Source organism: Poecile atricapillus, chromosome 2, assembly GCF_030490865.1.
Source record: "Poecile atricapillus isolate bPoeAtr1 chromosome 2, bPoeAtr1.hap1, whole genome shotgun sequence".
NCBI classification, from domain to species: domain Eukaryota; kingdom Metazoa; phylum Chordata; class Aves; order Passeriformes; family Paridae; genus Poecile; species Poecile atricapillus.
The window spans coordinates 146,651,316-146,663,641 of NC_081250.1; the positions used below are offsets into that span (position 1 = coordinate 146,651,316).

A 12,326-nucleotide genomic window follows, 5' to 3' on the forward strand; every position below is an offset into this window, starting at 1 on the left:
ACTCTAAACCAGTTGAATTAGAAATAGACTGTTCTCTTTCTTAGGAATTTAATCACATTTCACTGCTCATTCTAAACCCTCATCCATTATTACAACAGACTGAGAAATCTTCCTTGATTTTTTTCTTACCAGGGTGATTTGTCTTGATGTGAGATTTTATAAGTCGATCTTCAGAAAATGACTTCTCACACACAGGACAGGAATAACTCTTTTTATCCTTAAGTGAGAAAGAGAGAGATTGCATTTTCAGTCTACTGGTATAATCACTACAGTCGTTATTCAGTATTACATGGTTCTCAACAAAGTTATAATTCAAGGTTTGGTTTTTAAGGAAAAAATGAATGTATTTATAGTGAAATAAGTGAAGGAGAAATATTAAAAGACTCTAAGCATATCATTAATCCTCATGAGTACAGGGCTCCAAGTTACAGCAGACGAGAATATGCACAATAAATGTAAGAATTATCTTCTGACTGACTCTGTAGAAAATCAGGAGTCAAAAGATCAAGGCACATAACAGAAGAAAATGTACTTGATGTAAGCAGTAATATTTAGGGTTTCATTCTTATTTTTTTCATAAGTCTACCCTTCTGAAACCTAAGGATCAGATCTTACCCTTCTGAAGAAAACCACCACTATGTGGATTTATAAAATGGCATGAAATGGAGCAGCAGAGTTAACAATGACAGATACCATTACTTATTCAGTGTCTACATTCCTAACTACTTTATAAATATTCAGCATTTTATGTATTACTGATAAAGCCTTATTCTACTATTTTGATTTAAAGACTTACAGACTACTGTGGATTTTCTCAGTGTCACTGATGTTATAAGAGATTTAAAACTATCAATCAAGTTCAACTGGAGAGTTTTGATGTAATTTCTTCCTATATGCAATTTTAGTCTAATTGTAATTTTCATTTTTCACAAATGCATCTAACTGCATGTAAAAATGTAGGAATTTTCTCCATTACACTTCAAATTAAAACTTGACAATGATAATATAAACTGGGGAGATTGATCTTTCCAGAAATACCTGCTGGCACTGGATGCTCAATCAAATGAATGGGTCATAGTCACCTCTGCACTGAGTGGATTAATTTGTGAGTGGATTATCAAAACCACAGATGGAGGGAGTCTAGTTAGTCCTGACAGCTGAACAGGTGCCCAGGTGACACATTACTGGTTGGAGAAGTGCAGGTACCCCCCTACCAGAGATCCCTAAGAAGGTGAGCTGAAGCCACAGAACAGACACTTCACTACTTATTTCAGGATGACAGAAATACTTCCTGAAAAGTATGGATGGAAGATTATTGATCAAAATGAGACAGAACCCTGTGTTATGAGCGAGAAATGTGGAGATCACAGGAGGATAAGGGTCCTGGACTCTACCAGTTTCTGACCTTTGACCAAAGAGCATCTCTGAATAGCGAGGAGGGCTGTACAAGGAGGTCATTATTGTCCAGATGATGCAGTTGTACAGCTGAAAATGGACACCTCTCTCAAAAGAAAAGCCAAAATTGATGGGTTTTCATGGCAGACAGGTTTTGGAATATGATGCAGCATTTTCAGTCAGTCTCATGTACCTCTGAGAAACAAATAACTGTGCTTCTCAAAACAAAACCTACAAGTTAAAACCAGCAGTAGCCCCAGAATACCTGGGCTGAAATAGCAATAAATACTCCCACAACTGTAGGATATGGAGCTCTCACTGCCATTAATAAGGCAGTGGCACAAGGAGAATTCTGCCTGAGTTGACAGGCATTAGCTCCTGTGAGAACACCTGCACCAGGAACTGGGGATGGCAGCTACACAAGGATTACCACCCTGAGGGCAGTACCTTGCTGGAATGGAGCTGGGGCTGTCATAATTTTAAGCCCTAAAAATTTTAAGAGAAAAAAAGAAACATCAGAGAATACTAGCTGAGTTTTGGAAGAGATTCAAGGAACCTACAAAGCTGACAAAACCTTGAAAAAGAGATGTTAAGTTGTAGAATTAGGGTCTCTCAATCGATAAAACAGAAACCTGCTACTGATGATTTTGGATTTTTTGTGAACACATTACTCCAATAAAGATTGGCAGATCAATCATAACAAAACTCCATAGCAATGTTTGCACCTTTTCCAAGGAGTACATTCATAATTTGGCACATATAAGAGAACAGCACAATATCATTTGGAACTCTTGAGCTGAAACTTGTTCACAGATCTCGGTCTATTCCTCAAACTTGCTATATATCTGATTTCAAAATATGCAATAAATAAAGGAAAAAAACAGTATACTTTTAATGTACAGTTGGGTGTACCTGGTCTTTAATACTCACTGAATTAAGTATTTCTCAGTATGACCACAACACTAAGACAAATGTTAAATAATAAAAAAAATTTCAACACTCCACTACTCAAACACTACTTCAACTGAAGGGCTGTTAACTGTGACAACTTTACATTCTTATTAATATTCTTGAGGAAGGCAAAGCTATAAGCCTATGTCTTAAGAGGAAAAATCAAAATAATCAGAAAATGCATCAAGAGCTATAGAGCAACATGAATGGATGGGTGCTAAGAACATCTTTTCACAAGATGCTGGTAACAAAATTCCTCAAAAATGAAATAATCCCAACAGCTTTTTTCAAGCTGTTCAAAAGTTATCTACACCAAGTTCTGCAGAAGTGATCTTCAAAAGAATTATCTTCTGTAGTGTAACAGAGTGTGAGTATGAGCATTGAGTCCCTTCAAAGTGTGTCTGTCAATCTCCAGTTTCTCACCGGGAGCGCCCAGCTGAAGCCAAACCTCTCTTTGCTGGGTACCCAGGCCAGTGGCAGAGTATTGGAGCTTATGCTGTCAGCTTGGAATGCTTAAGTGTTCTTCTGTTGCTGCCCTGAGACCTTGTGTGAATGCTCCAGTGTAATCCCATCACTCTCAAAAGAGCCTTTAAAAATCCCCTGTTGCAAATGAAGCCATTGAGCACAACACAGAGCCCCAGAGAAGGTTCCCTGCACCACAGCTCTTCAGGGGCCCTGGCATCAGGTGATGAGAGAAGCCCTTTGAAGGCTGAGGTTGCATTAATACCTGAACCACATTCTTAGCCTGCAAGTTTTCCCTGGTAAGAAAAAAGTTATTTTTCCTATGCCTTATTGGAATACCTGCCTTCTAAATGCCTTTGAATGTTTTTCTGAAGGACAGGAACAGAAGCAATGCATGGAGAGAGATAGATCTACCTTTGCTGGAGACCAGCTGCAAAGTGCGATCAGCTATTTAAATTTCAAAGTCAATCACTTCCTGATATTTGCTCAACACCCCTATTAACCAATTTGAGAAAATATAATAAACTTAAAATAATTCCTAAATAAAGTAGGTTTTTCACTGAAAGTGTTGTTTACATTCCATAAAACAGGTACATAATTTAGGTACATAAATATTTTTAAACCTAATGAAAATAAATTAGTCTAATGCTATCACTAATTTTCTTATGTTGTTTTGCTATTAAATAAGGCCACTTACATAATAATTACAATGCATTTCTCTTCATATAAATGAATTAAAATTGTGCTAAGAAAGCATCAGCTATATTGCATTATCCATTTATAGTGCTCTGAAGAGAATTTTATTTCTCTGAGGCATGTGTTCCAAGATAATTCAAGGGGTAGGTATACAATTATACAGTCACAAAAAGAAAAATTAAAACCCTCTACTAAACATTGGCACTCACAGAACATTTGCAGAAAAACTTCCCACAACTCAATTAACACAACATTTGACTGCATAATTTTGTAGAGGAATAAAGGGCCAAAGCCTGCTACCACATCTATTCAGATCAACAGAAATTTAATTTCTAACACCCATGGGATTAGAATTAGACCCCTGAGTTACACTTCTGAGGACTGAAGACTCCAGAAATCTTCACCACAGTTGTCATGATGCTCAAATTAAAATTTTCCTGGAAGATTCCTGCATTAAACTGATATCCCATTAAAATGCAACTCAGCTAAAAGGATGTGATGTACCTAGGAGACAGCTGTGCACATGTGTGTGAAGGAGGCTACAGGAAAACACAGATATTTAAACAGACTTTTCTGAACTCTGACAAGAAGCAGAACTCAGCTCACAAAATGACAAGCACCTGCATACAGTACTTAAGCATTTTTCATGAAATAACCATTAGTATAAACCAATGCCAAGCTGACATTAATTATGGAATTGAGGACTAAGAGCAAAAGCTGTTTTCCAACAGTGCCTGATCATTAGATCAGAGATGTTTTTGTTAATTGCTTCCCTTTGCAGTACCTTGCACTCTCGACTGCACAGCAGCACTGCTCCAAAGGCAGAGCTAACACAGCCAGACCAGTGACCATGTGAAAATTTACTCTCCTCAGGAAGGCAAATAAGCAATCACAGCTTGAGCATCTCACATCCTACCAACAGCTATGCTATTACATGAAAGGTCAGCAGCATAATGGAATTTATAAGCATCCTTCCAAAGACAGGAATAATTTACATCCCAAAATGTGCAAGAAAGCAGATGTAGGCACCTAATAATGAGTGGTGGTCCTGGGTCTGAACTGAAGTTTTATAGAGGTGCTAATGTTGCAGTATCAACTACATACACAGACATAAAATATTTCCAGAGACAAACCTCTCTGTGATGTTTATCTGCTCAACACAGTGAGTATGGCAAAAGCCACAGGGGATTGTAAACAAACTCTGGTACCTACATCAGCATTGTTTAATTCCATACCCTGCCCTTTAATGCTACCATGAGCTCATTCATAATATAAATTGTACTAAAGCAATTTGAAACTGCCCAGCCCTTTCCTAGGTCCCATGACATTGGTCATGTCATGATTTGAACTTCGGAAGAGCTCAATAAATGCCAATATACATCAAAAATATACAACAAAAGCCCTAGGAGCAAAATATGAGTACTGAAATTCAGAGAATATATAAGGTTTTGGTTTTGAATGAAGCCACACCTCAATTCCCAGGCTTCAGAAGTAAAAATCTTCCCTTTAACAACAACGTGTAGCGGATACAGAAGGCAAGAGGCAGCACATCCACACTCCCCATCATCATCTGCCACAGAACAACCAATCCCAAATTCAGTGCAAGACTTGAGTGCTGCAGAGAGAGTAGGGTGGGTGGCTATAGAGTGATATATACAAGGATGAAGGGAAAGCTGCTTCTCAATACCCATCATTTATCTTCTACAAATAATGCAGGGATACAGCTGAAATGCAGCCAGCAAGGAGGTGATGAAGGATATGCATCCACACAAGGAACTGAACTGAGATTTCAGTATCTTCTGTCTCCAGAACAGTTTTAATTTTAATATTTATTAAGAATTGATTTTTCAAATTAAAATTAAAATAGATTTCCACATTTAACTGTGCACGGATATATATTTGAAGAAGTGGAACTTTCCAATGAGATATGCGTGGAGTAAATACACAAAGCACTGGGCACAAAGACCAATGTGAGAATTGCCAAATTCAGTTACTAAGTAAATTCTAATACATTATTTTTTCAATCCTTTTAAATAAATATATTTGACAGTAAGCATCAGTAAGCATGCTTCTGAAAGATCTTGCTGTCATAATGTTTTTAATTATAAAATCCATTTTCTCAGTTCTGTTTAGAATTATGAAAATTATCTTCCTGGTGGGAGCTGTTGGACATCCATCACACTTGAAAAACAGGTACTTACAGAAGGATACAGGAGAGCCAACTGCAGACTTTTTTCTTCAGTGTTCTTAGACCACAATTACACAGATTTTTGCTATCAGATGGGCATTTTAAACATCATTAATTCAAAAACACCCACAAAGAATGTCTATTATGTGAATTTTCTGTACCTTTCTCAACAAATTTAGATTCCATTTCAAATATTTACAGAAGGGGAGGACACAAGGGTGGGAAATTCTTCTTTTTGTGTCATCTCTTCTGTTTGGTTTTAAAGTTCTCCAGAAATAACTGTTTATGAAGAGTAGGAGGTGAAGTGTTGTTCTGCTCAAATAAATTCAAAGTATCAGCTGTTGGAAATACTGACCAATAGCCTACTAATACCTGGTTTTAGCACACAGCACTCTGAGCTGGAGGGCTTTCTGAACCAGACAGGAACCTTTAAAATGGATCTCTCTGTCTTTGCCAACACAACAGAAAATGGCAGACGTTCAACTGCAGCTAGATGGAACTACCAGGAAAAAAATCCTTTTCAACAACTTAAATATCTTTTGTCTGTAGTAATTAAGAACATATTTTCATTTCACTCAAGTAATTTATTTATGAAGGAAGGGAATTCAGATTCATAGAATGAAATAATGCAACAATAGTACCAACTTTATTCTACTTGCTTAAATGCCAAAGGATTTGAAAATACTGGGAAAACCAAAGGAAAAATGGATACAAACACACTTTCCTGGAAACAGCTCTGAGAAGATCCAAATATCCTGTTGCTCTAGGTCAGGTATTCCCAGAAGTGTGCAGAGAACACACAGGAAAGAACCCTGAGCTACATCTTAAGGTATTACCACAGAATCACAAACACTGAAGAGGACAAGGAATTCAGTCAAAACCACGTTTGGTTTGCTACTCACCATATCAGTGTGAACCTTAAGGTGTGCCTGGAGCTTGTATTTATCTGGAGTGGAGTAGTCACAATGTTCTGTGGGACATTTCAGCAAAATATTGCTGTGTTTCTGAATGACGTGGCGCTTAAGGCAGTTCTTGGTGATAGAAGAATAATTGCACTGGGAGCAGTAATATAAATGTTCTCGAGTGTGCGTACGGACATGCATGTCATAGTGCACCTGATACCAAAACAACTTGCCTGAAAATTAAATTAGACATGAAGAAAGTAATTCCTAAACAATTGTTAGTGAAAATTAAAAAAAAAAAAACAAACCAATTTTCTTTCAGGACAAAACACACTGTTTGAATCCTGTCTCTTTTGTTTTTAATGAAAACTTGTCTAAAGACTCTTTGCTACTGAAAATATATTTACAAATCCACCTTTGCCCAAAAAGATTGTGTTAAATGTTCTGAAACAGTCTAACAAGAGCAACTTTAATACATATCAGTGATCTTTTTCCTAAAGAACAAGTTCTTTATATCTTTTCTTTAGGAAAGAATCTAAAGATTTCTTTAGGAAAGAAGGAATTAACAAAGAATCTGAATGCAACTGGACACTTAAAGAGACTGTCAAAATATTTTTTGTTACTTTCTTTCATGTTACTGCTTCTTAAAGCCTTTTTGGCACAATGGCACCAAAAAGCTCAGAGCAATTCATCCGAAGTACAATGTTATGGTGTTTAGAAATTTGTTTTTTCAGACTTTGATTCCCTTCCCTTTTCAAAAATAAAAACTACAAAATATATCCCAAATTACTTCCTTTCCAGTAACATAAACACAATTATTTTTAGTTAGAATAAACGGGAAAGGTGTGTTATTCCCACTTCCATAAATTAAAAAACCCAAGCCAATTACAATCAGGATAGTCTTGATCTGATACCGTGTAATTAAAATTTTCATCTCAAAGAACCTGGTTCAAAACAAGACACAAAATTATGCCAGTATGTATGTTTCTATTGTACAGAATGTATATTACTATAAATCCTCCCACACTATATTAAAAAAACCTGAATTTTTTAGTAAGCTGATAATGAAGCTCAAGCATTACAGCATGGACTGAACTAATGCTGATCACATACCTGAATGTGCTGTGCTTGGCCCCAGTCAAAGTTGTGACCTGGGGAGACCCGTGTTGACAGAAATAATTGAATTCTATCAAATTTCACCTCAACAGAAAATTGAGCCTTGCAAGGTACTGCTTTTCCATATTCCACTGGTGGGTTTTTTTGAGGACACTTGACTCATTTCACATTATTTGTACAGCAAAAAGTAAATCCCACTGGACCCCAGAATCCATACTGAACTACAAAATTAATCCCGCTGCAAAGATACATAAATATATCAAACACTGTAAACCAAAGGAGCAGAAAAAAGCATAAGATTTAAAAAACCCCAAACATAATTCCACTGCTCCTTACCACAATATTCACATTCCAAGTCTCCATACACCTTTCTTATCCTGTCACGCAATTCAGTGTTCATTTGTCTCTTCTGCAAGCTGTCCAAGATCTGCATGAAGGCGACGGATCCATTCCCCCCGTTGGCTGTAGCTGTGTTAGAAGGGGCTGCCTGAGGGCTGGTGGCTGCACCAGCCTCTGCTGCTGCCAAAGGGCCTGTGGCTTCTGCCAAACTTTGAATGGGAGGATTGTCTGTTTCTGATTCACCAGGAGGAACAGACTGGATTCTCTCTTCAAGGACTGGAAGGTTCTCAGTCATTGCGTTGTTCTGACTCACATTTAAACTTTTGTCTTCAGATAGTAAAAGATGAATTTCTTCACCCTGCTTGTTTACAGAACTGCACTGATTAACTTCCTCTTCATTTGGGGGTGTACCTTTTAACTCCTCAGGGCCGGCAGTACCATTTTTCAGCAGGAAGCAATCTGATGCTACACAGGGCTGCACGTCTGGGACTGCTACGTCTGTTGTCGTCTGACACAGCGTCTCTGCTACATTCTTCACCAGAGGACTTTCCAATTCTAAGGAAAGGACTGCATCAATTTTTACATCACCATTATGGTGACCATCATGGTTAACATCTGCAGCTGCTGATTCACCTTTAGCAGCAGATGGCTGTGGGGTGCTAACAGCATCAGTACTCGAGACAGTCGATTCACCTGCAGTTTGTGTCTGCTGGTCACCAAGGGCTTCTGGCTGGATGTCACCTCCTGGCTCAAGCAGGCAGAAGCTCTGGTTGATAGAACTGTTAAAAACAGAGTCCTCCTGCAGATCCGCGTGCACATCTTTGATGTGAGCACGGAGCCTCACAGAACTGACAAACTTCTTCAGGCACACAGAACACACGTATACAAAAGGGTGCTTTCGAACGTGAAGCTCAAGGGCTTGGTATTTAGTGGCTCCATGACCACAGAGCTCACAAGCAAAGGGTCTCTCATCACCATGAACAAGCATGTGACGGTCCCGGTCCAGTTCATTTTTGAATTTGCGCTCACAAATATGGCAGTCATAGAGAAGTTGTCTTTTGCCCTCTCGTGTCATCAAGCGAAGCTCATCAAAAACATCTTTCACCTTTTTATCTTGAAGGTCATGAGTTTCCTTCATGTGCTTGATCAAGTTTTTAACATCTGAGTATTTCTTTTTGCAGAAACGACAGTGCTGCTTAATTTTCTTATGAACCCTTTCGATATGGACTTTGAGATGGCCTTTGCTGAGACAAGTGAAGGTACAATAATCACAGCTGAACTTCTCCCCGGTGTGCTTCCGCAGGTGAACGTTCAGGTTGGCTTTGATGGCACTGGCGTAACTGCAGTAAGAACATTTGTAAGGTTTCTCATTTGTATGAATCCTCAGATGTGCTTGGAGGGAGTGTTTAAATTTGAACACCTTGTTACAGTATTCACATGTGAAAATCTTCAGCTGAGTTGGACCCAACCTGAGAAAACCCAAACAGTTATATTTACAGTAGTGAACCTTGGTAACATAACATGTCAAAATTTCCCTAGACATTCACAATGGACAGAAATGCTTAGGTTTTTAAAAAATGTATTCTCCAAAGGCACTTTAAATTATACAACTTATTCATAGTTAATTTTCAGCTGTTCCTTTATTTAAAGGTCTCAGAAAAATGTTTCATGAAAATGGATGGCGAAGCACTTCTTTCATACTCTGCACGAACACAAATACAAGTACTTCAAAATTACCTGCTTGTTTTCATTGCCTGTTCATATGGGGTTTGCTGAATGGCATATTCTTGATATCCTTTGCGTTGTGATGGGTCTTGGACTGCTGTATCTGGAGTCGTGGGTTCACTTTCATGAGGAGAAGCCTCAAGAGGAACAATTTTTCTGGCTCCTAAAGGTAGAATGAAAAAAAATGCTCATTAAAAAACTCATACTAGAAATGTGCATTGTCTATAAAATAAAAGTGTAAATTAAATAATAAACTCTGTAACCATTAGTTTCACTGTTTTAGTTTCTGTTGTTAATGATAGATACACTTCCAGAAGCCATCAGTACTTACACCACAGATCTGCTTAAAAAACTTGCCAGGACTGATAGTTCAGAGGGTTATTCATGGTAATTGAAGCCTGCTACAGGGAGATCCTACATCCAAATATTTCCACCTTTAAAAGATTGTAAATCTTCTAAATAAAATGTGGATTTTTCTGTTTCTGCTTCATACCACATCCTTTGAAAAATTATGTCAAGCTGTTTAACCAGTTCCACAAATACGTTTGGAACAGCCTTCTCAGGGCAGTGGTCACAGCTCCAAGCCTGAGAGAGCTCAAAAAGTGCTTGGACAATGCTCTCAAGCACGATTCTTGAGGCTGCCCTGTCCTGGGCCAGGGGTTGGACTCAATCTTTGTGGAGCCTTTCCAACTCAGGATATTCTGATTCTGTGTTCCACATGCAATGTTCTCAATCTCCACTGCACGCAGGAGGGGCTCTACTGAATGCTTTAAGCCCAGATTCCTGAAGATATTATTTATAAAATATAAGCAGTATTAACATAAAGTCTCTGAAACCACAGTGGGATTTACCCAAAAACAGGTGTGAAAGACTTAGTGACATTATATGAAGGAAAGAAGTGCTATAGACAACAAGGAGAAAAACAAAGTGATTTTTAGTGGAAAACTGAGATATTTTGAGAAGAGGCTGTTTGGGAGTATGTAAAGCTATTGAAGCTTTTCCTATCAGTCTGGACATCAGCCAACCATGTAACAAAACAGAGTAACTAAACTGTAATAGCTCTGTTGCTCACTAAACTGGTTGCATCTAAAATCAGCTTTTTTTGACTAGTTTTTTAATAATGCTTTCAGTTCTGTACTAAAGATTCTGTAGGTTCAACAGAACTGATCTTCCAAGTTTTCACCCTAAATATTTCCAGAACATTACAACTTATATTATTCCTGCTCCTCTCTCTCCCACAAATGCCAGGTTGTCCACAGGACTGCATGTCCCAAATTGTACTGTGGTAGCCCAGTGAGATGGAACCTTGTCATTACAGCACAGGAGCCATGGCTTAGTCTGTGGCTTCTGTACAGAGGTAAGAGAATAGATATCAGACACCAGAAAAGTGTTCTGATACTTCAATACTTAAAATAGAAGCAAATTCTATATTTAGAGTGACTCAGTTAAAATAAAATAGGTCTTAAACTGCTTTATATGCATGATTGCCTCTTCCAAGCCTCCCATTTCCTGACTGTGAGACAAAGATCCTCATTAAATGCTCCACACTAACTCTCCTCTGTGCCCTTCTGCATTTCAGGACGTTTGAGAATTTCCTAAAAGGACTGCTGAACTGTTTAACAGACTTTTGTACTACCACCATAAAAATTTAATCACCTAAATTGGGTGAACTAAATATATACTCACTAGATAAATACTAACTCACCAGTATTTTTGCATACTTTGAGCAGGCAGAATGCTCCAAGGTTATCTTCATGTTACTGCCTCTAAATTACCTCTGCAGTTCACAGAGAGACAAATGTCTTTAAAAACTTGAAGAGGGAGATTCAGATTTTCAGACATGCTGATGAAGTACCTGCTCACAAAAGGCAATCACATCCCCTAGTGGGAGGTTGCTACTTCCCATCATTAGAAGATAGGGAAGCATTAAGAAACATTAGATGTCTCCATCCACTTGGGATGCTGACTGAGGGTGCCAACAGACCAGCAGCCACAGCAATCACTACAACATCACAAATTAATGACTACAGCATAGGCCCAGAAGGTGAGAAAATTGGTTTCAAGGCTCTACCCAGCCTTGTTCCCACATGTCCCAAATCTCAAAAGAATGCCCTCAATATTCAGGCTAGGGAAATGGCTAAGAACAAGGCAAAAACATACAAGGTCTTATTTTTCATTAAAAACATCATATGCCAATAAGGAAGATAAAGGTTTTCCTGCCTCCCGAGGCAATCATTTCAAGAAGCCAAAGCATATAAATATCAGGGGGGAAAAAAAATAAATTTACTGTACGGATCATTTCTTTCAGAAAAATCCTTCCTCCAGCACTATCATATCTCTATTTTAAAGGCAGAATTGACTTTAGTTTACTAGACTTTATTTATGCCTCCTGCTTTCCTCTTTTCAGTCAATATCACCTAAGTAAATCTGCCTTCAGAAGAATAAGATTTGAGTTCCTCATGACATTCTGACAGCAGCTTCTACAGATAAGCATTACCCAGTGAACCTCATCTCTGGCTCAAACTCAGAGATGGCCTCCAGTCTCTTACAGT

General features: G+C 38.2%; 1 protein-coding gene across 2 annotated transcripts in view; it reads right to left on the bottom strand.

Annotated features, from left to right (window-relative positions):
- Positions 1 to 12,326, bottom strand: part of ZFAT (zinc finger and AT-hook domain containing) — a 115,785-nt gene that overhangs the window by 33,409 nt on the left and 70,050 nt on the right. For both annotated transcript variants that reach the window (XM_058830557.1, XM_058830556.1), the window contains exons 5-8: positions 9,787 to 9,937; positions 8,047 to 9,518; positions 6,595 to 6,827; positions 130 to 217 (exon numbers count right to left, since the gene is read on the bottom strand). In XM_058830557.1, the coding sequence (XP_058686540.1) occupies positions 130 to 217; positions 6,595 to 6,827; positions 8,047 to 9,518; positions 9,787 to 9,937 (1,944 nt within the window). The remainder of the gene's footprint in view (positions 1 to 129; positions 218 to 6,594; positions 6,828 to 8,046; positions 9,519 to 9,786; positions 9,938 to 12,326) is intronic.